Raw genomic sequence first — 15,637 nt, forward strand, 5'->3', positions numbered from 1 at the left:
AATAAAGCAATACTGTTAATTATAAAAAACAGTAACTAATACAATGTACAGCAATTATTTACAGTGTACTGTGATTAGTTTAAAAGGCCAATTTAGTGTTTAAAACAGTAACTAAAACTTGTCATTAAAGGAATATTCTGGGTTCAGTAGACAGCCGACTACATTTATGGCATTATTTCAATTACAAAAAAATTATAATTTATTCTTACCTACAATCAAGGTTACGGTGAGACATTTACAATGGACGTGAGATGGGCGAACTTTTGGAGGATGTAAAAGCAGAAATGTGAAGCTTATCATTTATAAACAGAATACTATTAATTTAAAAACGTAAAATTTTAAAACTTAATTTTTACAGTTTTAGGATTATTGTTTAGGCATTTCGTTGTAAAATTAGATCTTTATAAAGGTAATTTTTTTTTTTTTTTACACAAATCATGCATCTTGTTTACATCCTGTGTCACGCTATCATTCATTCAAGTGCTATTAAACCATTCAAGCACAAAAAGATGCTTAAATCTGTACTGGCATGCTGTCAGTGAATTTCCTCTTTGTGTGACACACAGAGAACACATGCGCACAGAAGGCCGCTTCAGACAGCACATGGCCGCAATGAGTTATCTTTCACGCTTAAACTGACAAAAACACACAAAAGTATGCCAAAATGTCCACTTTGTCGAGTATACTCGTAAGCAAAGTCTTAAATTAGTTAAATTAAGTAACTCAAATAAATGCAAAGAGTTATGAGGACATCGGATGCGTATCAGATCCGGATCTGCATCATTGTGCTTAAGATTTTAAAGTGACTGCAGCCTAATAATCCTACTGCTGTGATGTCTGTCATTAAAGGGTTAGTTCACCCAAAAATGAAAATTATGTCATTAATTACTCACCCTCATGTCGTTCGACACCCGTAAGACCTCCGTTCATCTTCGGAACACAAATGAAGATATTTTTGTTGAAAGCTGATGGCTGAGAAAATAGATAGGCCTCAGATAGGCCTCCATTGGCATTCAGTACATTTACACTCCCAAGACCCATAAAAGGCACTTAAAACGTCGTTACAAAGTCCATCTCACCACAGTGACTCTACAATAATTTTACGATGCGACGACAATAGTTTTTGTGCGCAAAAAAAAATCAAAATAACACCTTTATCCAACTTGTTCTTGTCTTCCGTGTGTGCCTCCACGACGCATGCGCGAGAATATGACGCAGATCCGGCATTCGGACACATGACCCAGAAGCGATTTGTTTACAAGCAGAGGAAGACGCGCGTATCTAAGCTGTTGAATTCTACATTGATCGTGCTTTAGGTCTCGGCTTAGTTCTCAAAATGGGGTTAAAGTGTGCATTTCATGGATTCCCGAACCCCGGCGCTACGTCATATTCTCGCGCATGCGTCGTGGAGGCACACACGGAAGACAAGAAGAGGTTAAATAAAGTTGTTATTTAAATTTTTTTTTGCGCACAAAAACTAATGTCGTCGCATCGTAAAATTATTGTAGAGTCACTGTGGTGAGATGTACTTTGTAACGACGTTTTAAGTGCCTTTTATGGGTCTTGGGAGTGTAAATGTACTGAATGCCAATGGAGGCCTATCTGAAGCCTTTCTCAGCCATCAGCTTTCAACAAAAATATCTTAATTTGTGTTCCAAAGATGAACAGAGGTCTTACAGGTGTCGAACGACATGAGGGTGAGTAATTAATGACATAATTTTCATTTTTGGGTGAACTAACCCTTTAATGTAAATCAAAAAACAAAAGAGAAAATCACTCACCGCTCTAGACAGTGCACCGTATATATAGTTATTTTCTTTCAAAAGTAAGAGTCGACTCTGAGTCATTTTTAAGAATCGTTAGAAGACCGAAGCTTTTTCTCTGACTAGATGACGTCAACTTGTCAAGTTATTTGAATACGATACGCCCACTTATTGCGCTCCAAGACGCCAGTGAAAACTAGAAAACATCATGGCGACGAGACGCTGTGTTCTGAAGTGCGACTCAAAAGCAAACTTTTTTAATCTGCCCAAGGATGAGCATTTGAAGACTAAGTGGCTTGAAGACTAACCATACATCGTCGCGATTGAGTGTTTATTAGTCTTCAAATGTCTCTATTTGCATTAGCTTTTATTATGGACTTCTATTATGGCACATGGTATCTTCTTCGTCTGTCTGTACCATATATGGACTACATGTGCACAGAGCGCCCTCCGGCTGCCAGTATGAATTGAAAACAACACATAAGAGACTCAATCGCTAATGATTAGGCTATATCTGCGCATTTTGAGGAAGTATTGAATAAAAAATACTCCTCTGTTTAGAAATTTGACACAGACATATGAGAATCTATCAATATGTCTCCTCATCTGCACACTTTTGAACTAAAAGCCCTGAGGGATGTTGATTTGTCACGAGTCTTCGTGAGGAGAATAGAGGAGTTTTTTTATGAATGAGATCAGCTGAGGCTCATATTACAATCAAACGGTACTGACGCGGTTTTCATATTCATGACTCCTGACACATATTAACAAATTACTGTCACTATAAGACTTTGATGGGCGTTCCGATTCCGAAAATATCTGCACAGACTATACCAATCACAACTGACTGGGTCATCGGACCAATCACCGCAGATTAGCGTCACGTAAAGGCGGGGTTTTGAAAAGTGAATCACTAAAAGAATCATTTGAGAATCGCTGTCAAAACAGGTAAAAATAAATGCATATTATAAGAAAACTAAAGTCTTTTTTGTCATTGCATGCATGCAAAACTGTTGTTGGGGACTTTGTTGTTGGGGAAACAATATTTGGAACATTTTAAATGCCATAATAGGTGCTCTTTAATATTTTATGCGGTGAATAATGTGAAGTGTTTGATAACTTTATTAAATTTCTGTATATTTCCTGCCTGTTAGAGCAAATATGGTAAAACACATCCTTTAGAATGCTTGATTGTGTTTGTGGGGTGCACTGTAACATGTGTTCAGGCTTCGTTTTTAAATGTTTTTATTATTTTTCATATATTTTACCTTTATTCTACACTGCTCTGTCCCTCCTTGTAAAAACAGTCTGATGGTTTCCGGGTTGTATAAAGCCGGTCCCTCAAAAATACGCAATGGGCTCAGATTGGTTAGCTGGCCCAGTGTGTTGTGATTCGCTAATCGCCTAGTGCACGTTGGTCGGAAACGTCACGCCCCTTACCTTTACCGGTAGACTTTTTTTTTGTACTAGTACTAGAAACAATGGCGTCAAAAAAACCATACCTATCTGAGCCCGAATCAGACCCAGACAATTTTAGTGAAGATGATCGAGCAGAACCTGTTCAACCTGTTCAACCTGTTCAGTCCTCAAGAGTAAAGACTGTGGATCTATAGTGATCGCTACTGAATGGCACTGTTACTTTTGTATTTTTAGAACGATTATAGCCAAATATCTGTCGCAAGAACTATTAACCCAAAACGAACATTAAACATTGGCTTAACTAGTAGCCAAATAAAACACAGAACCATGTTTAGCATGCCTGTAGATAAACAATACATAAAAGCTCTAATCAAAGAATAATTTACACTAATGCCAAGTTCGCTGTTGAGATTTAAAAAAAAGTTTGTAACATTAGGTGTTTGTCGGATAACGTTAAGTATGAATGAGCATTTAACAAACTGGTTTGCAGAGCCAAACAGCGTTGTCATCTCTGTACTTCCTTGCTACAACGTACAATTAACAATACAAACTATTACAGGAAAACACATCGCCAAATCCTTCATTGAACTCGTGAAGATTGTGGAAGCTTTCCTCCATGAAATGTGCAGCGTGTATTGCAAAACAGACGAATATTGTCCGTTATGTCACATTTTCCAGTCTTCTCCTCCGACCCCTGTCTGTCTCGTGCTTTGATTTATGATGGGCAGCATATATCTGCTGCAAATGCGACCTGTTCCCCTCTGTCTCATACACACATGCATATAACATGTTGTATGTTAAACGCACTGCAACACACCCCCGTCCCTAGGAAGGCTGAACAAAGTGGACCTGCATTCCGGATGAAAATAACAGCATTTCATCGGCATTGCAGCAACAACACTCTAACGCTTCCCCGCAGCGATACAAAATGGCCTTGCCTCCCCCCTTAATTAATATTCTCGGAGGAGGGGTTTATGTAAATATTGGGGCTGGTGATGTCAGAGACCCTGGAGGAATGTCTTTAGCCCCTACCGGCCATTTGCTGTAGTCCTTAGAAATTGATTTCTTTAAAAGCAAATATTGTCTCAGGTTACTTGCGTAATCTATGTTCTCTGAGTAGGGAGCGAGACGCTGCGTCACTTTATGACGTAATGGGAACGCCCTCTGGGTGTGCCGATTGTCTGAAGCCCTTATAGAATCACGCCAATTCAATGGCTGATGGACCAATGGCACCATCTGCTCCTCAGATTTCTCTGCCGAAAAGGAAGGCCTGTCAGCAGTGCGAGGAGCTTGGCAGCGAACGCAGCGTCTCGTTCCCTACTCAGAGAACATAGGTTACGCAAATAACCTGAGACGTTCTCTTTCATAGGTTCACTCGACGCTGCGTCACTTTATGACGTAATGGGATTTTTATGACGATATACCTATATATATGATATATATGAAGATAACCTGCATGGCCAGGTTAAGCAGATAGGACATGCGAACCCGGAGCCATGTCGAGATCCAAGCTATAGAATCTCACAAAAGTGTGCGGGGAGGACCAACCTACCGCTACACAAATATCCTCCAGAAGAGCCCCTCTAAAAAGCGCTTGAGAGGAAGCCACACTTCTGGTAGAATGTGCCCTAATGCTAAGAGGTGAAGGTATACCACGCACCTCATAAGCCAGCGAAATAGCCTCCATCACCCAATGGGAAATCCTTTGCTTCAATGCGGCAAGCCCACGTCGGCCAGCACCGAAGCAGACCAAGAGCTGGTTAGATTTCCTCCAACCGCCAGACCGGTCTACATAGCACTCCAATGCTCGAACAGGGCAGAGCAGATTAAGTTTCTCGTCCTCCTCCGAGTCAAAAGGAGGGGGGTAAAAGGAGTGAAGAGTGATAACCTGAGAGCGGAACGAAGTGGTCAAAACCTTGGGCACATAACCTGGCCTAGGTCTTAAGGTAACCTTGACTAGGCCAGGAGCAAAATCCATACAGGTTAAGGAGGATAATGCCTGTAGGTCGCCCACTCGCTTCAAGGAGGATAATGCTAACAAAAGAGCAACCTTGAGAGTCAGAATCCGCTCAGGAGCTGACTCCAAGGGCTCAAATGGAGCCTTTGTTAGCCCCTCAAGGACAACTGAGAGGTCCCAAGAGGGAATATCAGGGGAGCGTGCTGGCCTCTAACCCCTCGCATGAAAGACAAAACCAATCTATGCTTGCCTAGAGAAACTTCGTCCAACTCCCTATAAGCAGCGATCGCGGCAACATAAACCCTAAGGGTGGTAGCCGCTGCTCCAGCAGCAAACTTTTCTTGCAGGAACTCCAGAACTGGACTGACCGGGCAGTTAACTGGATCTACCGCATGGGACGAGCACCATGACTCAAACACCCTCCACTTGGAGGAATAGAGCCTCCTAGTGAAGGGAGCTCTCGCACTCGCAATGGTCTCCTGAACATCGGCAGGAAGACCAGTATCCAGCGCTACTGGCCCTTGATGGGCCATACCCACAACTTCCAAATTTCCGGGTGAGGATGCCAAATCCACCTCCGCTTTGCCGAACACTTCCCAAATCTGAGATACAGTTTGAGGGTTCAGCATCCATTCTCCCGACCTGAGCTTCTGCCTCGACAGGTAATCTGCTGCGAGGTTCAAGACTCCGGGTACATGGACTGCTCTCAGGGACAGAAGTTTATCCTGAGACCACAAGAGGAGACGGCGCGCAGGCCTGTCCAGGGTGCGTGACCGTGATCCCCCTTGGCGATTCACATGAGACGCCACCGCCATGTTGTCTGTCCTGACAATGACATGATGTCCCATGAGGGAGGGGAGAAAGTGCTGAAGAGCCAGGGACACAGCTCTCAGCTCTAGGCAATTTATGTGCCAAGAGAGAACTTCCCCTTCCCAGACCCCGCATCCTGGTCTGCCCTCGAATACCGCAACCCAGCCAGTTAGAGAGGTGTCCGTCGTGACCATTTGGCGACGGACCATATTGACCCCCTTCTGAAGAAAAAGACCATACTGATAGGGCGCGGAAGCAGCCGCACGACACCTTCAATAGGCGAAGGGCCGATCCTGTTGACCAAGCCCCTGAGCGTTTGAGAACCTGAGAAACTTCCTGTGTCGTCTGATGACCTGAATATGGAAGTAAGCATCTCTCAGGTCTATCGTGACGAACCAGTCCTGGGAGATAGAAACGCTTGCGTGGTCTAACCCAGCCTCGGAAGTGAGCTGCAGCTCTCCTTTTTCTCAGGAGCGACTCGAAGTGGCCGGAGCAGAAGGTTTGCTGGGCCGCTTTGGGTCGATGCGCCTCTGAGGACGTTGGCGGGGAAACGGGCGACCACGAGCTCCCCAGACCGTGGTGGTTGGGGGATGGCTTTGGTCGCTCCTCCTACTGGTAAACTCCCTTCTATAAGAAGGGTGTTCTCTGGACTGAGAGGGGGAGGGGCTAGGAGAATCCTTCGCTCTCCTAGGCATGAACTGCTTAAAAGCGGGAGACTGAGATTTAGCAGCTCTAAACTTCTCAACCACCGTGTTGAACGCCTCCCCAAACAACCCAGACTGTGAAACCGGAGCGTCCAGTAGGAAAACCTTTTCCTTATCACGGATTTCCGTGAGGTTGAGCCACAGGTGGCGCTCCGCCGCCACCGCGCCCGCCATTGAACGTCCTATGGCGCAAGCTGTGTGCTTCGTGGCTTGTAAAGCCAAATCCGTGGCTTTGCGCAGCTCCTTAACTGCTTCCTGTGTCAAACCATCGCCCTCGTCCATCTCCTTTAACACGTCCGCCTGATAGGCTTGGAGGATGGTCATGGTATGAAGGGCCATGCCAGCCTGACCAGCCGCCGTGTAGGATTTTCCGATAAGGGCGGAAGTGGTCCTACATGGTTTAGTGGGAAGAAGGGGGCGGAACTTCCACGAGGGAGCTGAAGATGGAGCGAGATGAGTGGCCAGTGTATCCTCCACCGCAGGAATGGCGGAATAGCCCTGCTCCACGAGGTTGGTGAAGTCAGCGGCTGCTGCGTTAGTCAGGCGGGCTGAGAACGACTGCTTTCAGGATCTGGATATCTCTCTGTGCAGATCGCTGAAAAAAGGCAGCTTCCTCCGCTTTGTCCTGGAATTAGGGCCACTCAAAAACCTCTCGTCGAGCCGCGAGGATTGAGCTTCACGGGGTTCGTCCAGCCACTCGATAGCAAGCTTCTCCGTAGCGTGCGATAGCACGTTGACGAGCTCCGCGTATGCTGCTGAAGGCCACGCTTCCTGGCCGCTAGGCGGGAGAGCGTCGACATTAAAGGCAGGCCCGAAATCCTCAGAGTCGGACGCTGCGGTAAACACGCCATCATCCAGTCCAAAGGAAACCGCGTTTCGTGCCTCCGGGCTGGGACACAAGTAGTCATGTGAAAACTCGACGGGCGGAGTCCCTGCGCGGCCTCGGGAGCACGACGGGGAAAAACGGATGACTCCCTCTCAAAAACCGCGAGCCTCGAGCGGAGGGTTTTGAGCATAGACCGTAATATGGACGATGCGACTTCTTTGACTTCCGCTGACCAGAGTTGAAGCTTTCGTAGGCTCGCACACGGAGCTGACATCTTGGGACCGAGTCTGCGCAGTAGCGATCTCGGGACCGGAGTTGCGCAGTAGAGAGCAGGAAGTAGAGGCGCGATTATCAAAAGCCCGCCCACACTCTCACAGATGCAGAACAATGGTTGTGTTGGTGTGAAATAAATATAGAAATGTTATAGTTATAGAAATGTAGAAATGAAAGCTAAAGCTCCAATCTCCTCCCCAAAATCCTGAAAAAAGTCTGTTAGTGCCTCAGTGACAACTTCACTCAGAGAAGCCGTCAATCTCAGCTGTCAATCATGACGTCACACCCTCCGTTTTTATAGCATCAAATAACTCACTAAAACTAAACTTATTTAAAAAACGAACACTTGAAATGAAATCATCGTAATAAAAACTGCCTAAAATGACAGAAAACATCTTTAGGAAACAATTATTTGAAGTGTAATTGAATTGTTTAGTGTGTCTCGCGTCCATTCTAATACATGGAGGGGTGGGGTTTAGGCGCGGAAGCTTCAGTTTCTGACAGGAGTGCTGCAGGCTTGGTTTTGAGGAGATTATCACAAAATGTGCATTTTGAAAACCCCTGAACCGCCTCGCACGCGTGTGAAAACCCCAAACATTTAACACACTTACTGTGGGGGTCGTCGTTCACGATGAAGCAAGTGCACGGCGGCGGGCAACAACAAAAATCCATGGCACTTCACCGCAAGGAGAACAATGTTCCACTATCCGCAGTCGCTGAAGTGCTGGTGATAAAAGACGAATGAAATCCAAGATATTTGGGCCAGAAAAACCGAAACCGAAGGGCATGAAATGGCCGCTTCGCGAAGGCAGAGAAATCTGAGGAGCAGATGGCGCGCACGCCAGTATAATGTGGCGACGTCGTGGCGTCCCCGCCATCAGCCAATGAATTGGCGTGATTCTATAAGGGCTTCAGACAATCGGCACACCCAGAGGGCGTTCCCATTACGTCATAAAGTGACGCAGCATCGAGTGAACCTATGAAAGAGAACTCCCTTTGCTTTAAACTTTGTAACTTTGCAGTTGTTGTTTATGCTCAAACAGCAACATTACACACTAGCTAAAGTGCTAAAGCACACTAGCTTTTTTTATGTTGTTTCTACATTCATTTGGAGATTTATGACCCTATCATACACCCGGCGCAATGCCAGGCCAGGCGCAATGCAAATGTTATTCGCTAGTTTCAGCCGACGCAGTTATCAATTTAAAAAAAAATTGATTTTCATGTCCTTCGCCAGTTGTTTACATAGCAAATCCACTTGCGCCCATCTGTCTGTGCTGGTCTGAAAACTAGGTTTGTTCAGGCACATTGTTGGCGTGTTGCTATTTTGAGGCAACTTAAAAAGACAGTGCCATTGACCAACAAAAATCTGGTCTAAAGTCAATAGAGCAATATTTATTGTGTTATTTAAAGAGCGCATTAGTAATATGCGCCTATAGGCAGGTGCACAACGTGCATACACTCTACTTATTACACACACAGCAGCACACAAACATTTTTAAATATTAAAAATAAAAGGATTCCTTTCTGGAGATGCATTCAGTCTTTCCGCTTGCAAATTGCGCGAATCCGCCATGGTTCAAGCGCCAACTGGCTTCTAAAGGGAATGGGATGAAACCAGCGCCTGAAATTAACTTTTTTTGACCACCAGCCACAGTGAATTTTTACCAGCCACTTTTTTTTTTCTCCTCGACATTAAGCCTGTTAACGTGCTTGTCCGGATTTTTTCGTGTGTGTGTTGTAAATATAATTTATTCTGAAGAAATATTCTCAACACTGTTCAGTCAGCTTTGACATATTTAAATCTCATATCTTTGATATTTTTACCTTTTATAAAGGGCATTTTTTACCCATAATCTTATTAAATATAGGCTATGCTTCAGCTTTCAGTTTATAGTCTTAAATTTTATCTATAAATTAAATTAGAATAATAAGACACTGTAGGGCTGTTACCAATCATATTAAATAATTTACAATGAAAAAGTACAACTGCATTAAAAAATGTTATGAGATTGTTTTAAATATTTTTGAATATACAAATAAGAAAAGTTGGAAAGAATGTTTAAACATGAAACTAAACCGCCAGTAGGTGGCAACAGGTGACCGTTTAAATGAGTGAGTCATTGAGTCGATTCGTTCAAACGGCTGATTCATTTAAGAATGAGGCAGTCGTTTATGAATAGGTCATTGAATGTTTGATACAAACAATTCATTCAAAGCGCTGAATCATTCAGTAACATTGATTTCTCCTCGAGGGGCTGCGCGAGCGTCAACAGCGCAACATTGTTACCGTCAGTTTAATATACATTACATTAGGGCTGGGCGATATGGCCCAAAAAAATTATCAGGATATAATTTTCCATATCAGTTGATATCGATAATTATCACGATAAATGTCAAATCTTTATTTTTTTTTAAGTTTAAATGCATATTTTTGCTCCTGAGTGAAAGATGTAGAAAACTTAATTGTGGTTTTAAATTATCCTTTATTGTCAAAACATGACAAACACTTCCCAAACAGGCGAACAATTTAACAAAACTGAGGTAGATTTATTTATTACTAATAAAATCAATATTAATAGAGTAGAAAATTAGAATATAAATAGAATATATAAAATAAATATCAATAGTAAAATCTAGGACTGTAATGTTAACATTTAGCTCTGCTGACTGCAAATGCAAAGTTAAAGTGCTTTAAAGATAAAGTTTGTGAATAAACTAAAAAATCTTTCTGGTCAAAATATTTTATTTTACTCTACACTCTATAAATCAATAATATAATTATATATACTTAATTAAAATAATTGTGTAAGTAGTAAAACAATAAACACGCAAACGGGCAAAAAATTTGTTTTACGTTTAGAAACATTTTGAGTCCCCCCTCTCTTGCCTTACAGTGGATTGGTCCACCACACACACACACACACACACACACAAGATCTTCACTCTTGCAACACCCAACATAGCTGCAATCTAAGATGCGATAGGTTGATAGTGGGTGACTTTTTCTACAGCCGCCTTCTGTAGAGTACCCATAGCCATCTCATACCTTATGGTAACATCAAGGACAAGAGTCATATCTTCCTTTGTGCATAACAGGTCAGGTATCCTTAGGCCACTCCCTGAACTCCCTGGCAGCCTTCCAGCCGACACGCTCTGCCTCGATGGCCAAGAGGTCACATTTCTTTTGGTGCCGGCGTACCCGGCTTCCCTTTACATAGGGACATTGCCCCAAGATGTGCAAGCAGGATTCCAATCTTGCCAGGCAGTGCCTACAGCTGCTCCCTCCTTATTCCGTCCTCGGGATAGTAACTCCCTGGTTGGGTATGTGTCCTCAGCGCCAGACCGGCAATGAAAACCTCTGCCTGAAATCCACTTTTGTTGGTTTGGACAGCCACGAGTTGCTGATCTTGCCCACTCCTTGGACCTGCAGGGCCAACCATGCTTCGTTTTCCTCCTGTCTCTAGTCTTTCAGAACCAGAGAGCTCTCATCAGCGTTAAGATCTCTTGCCACCCCCAGCTGTGGGACACCGTCAGGGTCCCTGCTTATCATTTGCCACTTTCGTTGCCATTCAGATTATGCTACTGTTTTGACCGTTTTTTTTCCATTGGTCTGTAGACCTAGACAGTTGGTATATTTGCTGCACTTGTAAGGACGGGATGAGTCCTTTCAGCCTTACAATGCCCAATCCACCATCTCTGTTTCGTGAGTAGAGTAGCCTATTGCACGTTAACAGTGCAAGATGGAGCCAACTCTTTACTCCTTTCCAGACCATCCCATCCAGGGTGGCCAGAGTCGTTGCCGGTATGTTGCAGTGATCAGCCTGATAGATTAGTCTTGGGAGAGCAAATGAGTTCAAAACCCTCACACGCTGTGATGGCTTAAGAGAAGCCTTCTTTATCCTCGCAATCCATTCCCGGAGTTGCGGGGTCAGATCCAGACCCACAATGCCACACCTTGGGCCTACCTCAACTCCCAGATACCATACTGTTTCTCCCGGATCCACTAGGTGTAGAGGCGTTCCACCAATCATCCAAGGCTGGCAGTCATTCACTACGCCCGTGTTGAGGAAGAACCCGTGACACTTCCTGGGCTGAATTTTCAGTCTAGTTAGCTGACAGAATGACTCCAGTATCCCCAGGTTCCCTCCACCCCACTCCACGAACCGCTCAACAGGACTAGATAATCTGCAAACGCCAGCATTGTTTTTGACCGCCCTTCGCAACTCAGGCCACCCAGTCCACCCTCCAGGGCCTGGATAAGGGGGTCCATGGCCAGGTTGAACAGTGAGGGTAACATTGGGTCTCCTTGTTTAATGCCAACCTTCATGTTGATAGGCGAGGTTTTCGCTCAACCCTCGTCACGCAGTCCACATATGAGTTCTTTATTAACTCAATGACATGTTGGTCCAATTGTCTTTGTTCCATAACACACAGGATATGCTCATCGGAGATGGAGTCAAATGCCTTGACGTCTTTTAGCTCGTCTGCATTCCCCGATTTCGGCAGTAGCTTTATACGACACTCCTTCAAGGACTTGGGGATGACTCCTTGGACCAACCATGCCGTGTACAACCATGCGAGTTGTTCACCCTTGGATTCCCAGTTCAGCAGCGCCTTATTGCTGATCCCGTCTGTGCCAGGGGCTGAACCATTTTTCACCTTGGTTAGGTTTTCCCTCACCTCAGCTGCTAGGATTGGGTCAAAGAATTCTCCATTGTCCGCTTCTTTAGCCGACCAGAAGTCAGCAAGCCCTTGGAAGCCCCCACCTATCTCCCCTCTCTGTTGAAATTCGGCATCAATTTGGTCAATAGGCAGTGTGCATTCCACACTGTCCATGCTATCCTGTACCAGTGCTGCGAGTTCAGTTTGATCCCACTTGTGCAATCTCTGATGTACCCTAAACTCACGGTTTTTCTGGGAGAGCCGCCTCTCCAAGCCCTTCATAGCCCTTTGTAGCCCGACTTGCTGCCCGGCCACTCGTCACGTTATTGGAAGTTTCCCCTTTTCCTAGCCTTTGGATAAGGTCCAACACCGAAGACTCAATCAGTCCAGGGTTCTGATCTACGTCCCTAACCAGATCCACAATGGTGAATGATCTCATTTTCACCTTCTTTGCCTCCCACCCTTTCGAGTGCTTTCCTTAACCTTGATCCGGCAAGGTTTGGTGGGGACTGTGGAATGATCGGGTTTCTTGGTTTACCACATTCATTATTTCTTTTCATAACTGCAGTTAATGATAAATTGTTAGGGGTAACAGTCCCAGGACCAGTGGTGAAAAATGAAGACCAAGAGTCAGGGGTGCAATTAATTAAAGAGAAATTCACTGAAGAATAGTTTGCAGTTTCATCAGCAGAAGCCAGCTTCAAGTCTCACAAGTTCGTAGGCCGCACTCCCTCTCAACCAGTCAGTCTATCGTACATACAATTTCTCAACAGTCTTGTCACGTCATTACTGCAAGGTGGATGATTTTGATTGGCTCAGAGAAAATGGACAGTCATGGTAAATTTCCACACATTGTCAGTTAATCAGATTCACGTGTCCACCCTGGAATTATGCACGTAGTGCGCCAGCTTGTCCAGAACAACAACTCCACCCATCTCTTAGGATGCCCGTAATCCACCTCCAATACTGATCTGTAACACAGAACACTGCGCGCACACACTGATACACAGTCTCTCCAAGGTTGAAGTTGGTTGAGCTCTGGTCCTAACCTGAAGAAGTTTCCCAAAACATACTGATAACATGTGCTTTCTCTCAGTGAGAGGTACAGACAACAGCACAGGCAATATTCATACCATTTTTTAGGGTTTCAGTAAAAGGAAATATAAAATGAATAAAATATAATATAAAAATGAAAAACCGATCAATTTTTCATCTCTGGGCCAGGCTAATTGAGCAAGTACTGTCACTGCACAAAATCCAAAAACATGAAATCAAGTGTTTAGTGACACATCACACATCCCTTGTCACGATTAGATATAAATCACGATACTGAACTCACGATACGATATGTCATAAGTGTATCAAAATGACCACTCTTAAACTGTAAATGTTTAGCTTATCCAAAAAATTGAATTCTGCATTTGCTCACTCTCATGTTGTTTTCGTGTGTCACGCAGTCATTTGAACGACCGTGTTTACTACAGTATGTGCGTCGTTATAAATCTGCTCATCATATAAAGCCATATTGTCTCTTCAGAAGACTTGGATTTGGATTAGACACTTGGATTAGTTATTTTTACGATGCCTTTATACATTTTTTTGGGATCTTTTAAGTTTGAGAGGAATGGACTTTAAAGGGAGGGACAGAAATCTTTCAAGATTTATTAAGAATATCTTCACTTGTGTTAGGAAGTTAAACGAAACGACCTGAGGGTGAGTACATGATGACAGAATTTACATTTTTGGGTGAATTATACCTTATAAATACAGCAAGTTGAGCCTTGGATAAAACAACTGTATATCGCTAATAATATCGTTTACATCAACAATACATATCGTCGCGTTTTTATATCGCGATATATTGATTAACGATATATTGTTACACCCCTATACATTTTAGTAGAGTTTGGTGATAAATTGATTTACAGTGCTGGTGTCTTTTATTTTCTGCTGAGTGCTACTCAGTGCCATGCTGCTCTCACGCGTGTGAATGCTGGGAGATTTTAAATCAGATGCTAAAAATAAATACACACTCCTCACAAGTGCTGTGTAAAACTGATAATAAAACAGCTTTTTTAGGATTGATTGGAGTTTACATCTAATTTTTAACAGATTTAATAATAGTACTAAAGGTTTATACTGTGAAGTTGCTTACTGCACCTTTAATTGTTTTCCCTTTTCTTTGTACACTTCTCTTCTCTTCTTGTCTTGTTTTTTTTTTTCACTGTTTTTGTCCTGTTAGTAATTTTTTTACATTTAATTTCACTTTCATTCCATCTTTTTTCTCTCCTTATGCTGTCATGTTTTCTTTCTCTGTTCATCATAATAACTAGTTTCCACTCTTTGCCATTCGTGGTCTGTGATGCCCATGTTTAATGCAGCGGTTAAAGGTAAGATCTCAGGGGTGGTCGAATGTTTAGTGTGTTTCTTATTAGTGAATTAAATAAAAGCTAGTTCTGGTTCTCTGATTTGATTGTTAAAGATTGCTGATGTTCAGAATGAGATGACAGGGACATTTACCGTTTGTCACTATACTCTTGACTGTGTTTGTGTTTTTTTTTTTTTAAACCAACATCTGTGAGCAAAGAAATGCAATGAAAAATAGTATGTAAAAATAGTATGACAGCTTTCACATTATCAATTTTTCTGTTTGAACAAAGTTGCCAGTGTGAATCTTTGAAAGACAACTTACTCTTTGTGTGGAACACCTCAATTTGTTGGTGACCTTATAAAGACCTGACTGGTCAAAACTATTTTAGCACTATTCAAGCACTATTTTATTAAACTTTCTAGAGCCGTAGTAATAATAAGTACTTTTGCCAACTGGTTTATGAATACTGTCTCTTATTCAGTCTCTTGAATGAATGTATCAATTACATCGTTACACCAGTAGTTTTTGAATTTGCCATTGAATCAATCATTATCTGAAGCGTCAAGATACTTTCAAAACGTGATTTGCTCTATTTTTATCACTACCATAGACATATGTCCGAACTGTAAACTTTTTCAAGATTCAAGAGATTTATTTGTCACATACACAATTATATAGAGCATATATAACCAGCAGTGAAATGAAAGTCAGGTCCACTTCATGGACAGTGTAATATTAAAGAAAAAAAAAATATAAAAAATAAAAATACAACACAGATGAAAATATACATAGAAATACAATATACACAGATAAAAAATATTCATAAATATAGCTATGAGAAAATGAATT

The 15,637-nt window shown here is 42.8% G+C and overlaps 1 protein-coding gene across 6 annotated transcripts in view; it reads left to right on the forward strand.

The window, feature by feature from the left end:
* aclyb (ATP citrate lyase b) overlaps positions 1–15,637 on the forward strand; it is a 90,218-nt gene that overhangs the window by 41,828 nt on the left and 32,753 nt on the right. For 3 of the 6 annotated variants that reach the window (XM_079845672.1, XM_079845671.1, XM_079845675.1), the window contains exon 14: positions 14,751–14,807. The exons of the other annotated variants lie outside the window; for them this stretch is intronic. In XM_079845672.1, coding sequence (XP_079701798.1) covers positions 14,751–14,807 — 57 coding nt within the window. The remainder of the gene's footprint in view (positions 1–14,750; positions 14,808–15,637) is intronic. 6 annotated transcript variants of the gene reach the window in all.

Source organism: Gobio gobio (assembly GCF_949357685.1).
Source record: "Gobio gobio genome assembly, chromosome: 20".
NCBI classification, from domain to species: Eukaryota; Metazoa; Chordata; class Actinopteri; order Cypriniformes; family Gobionidae; genus Gobio; species Gobio gobio.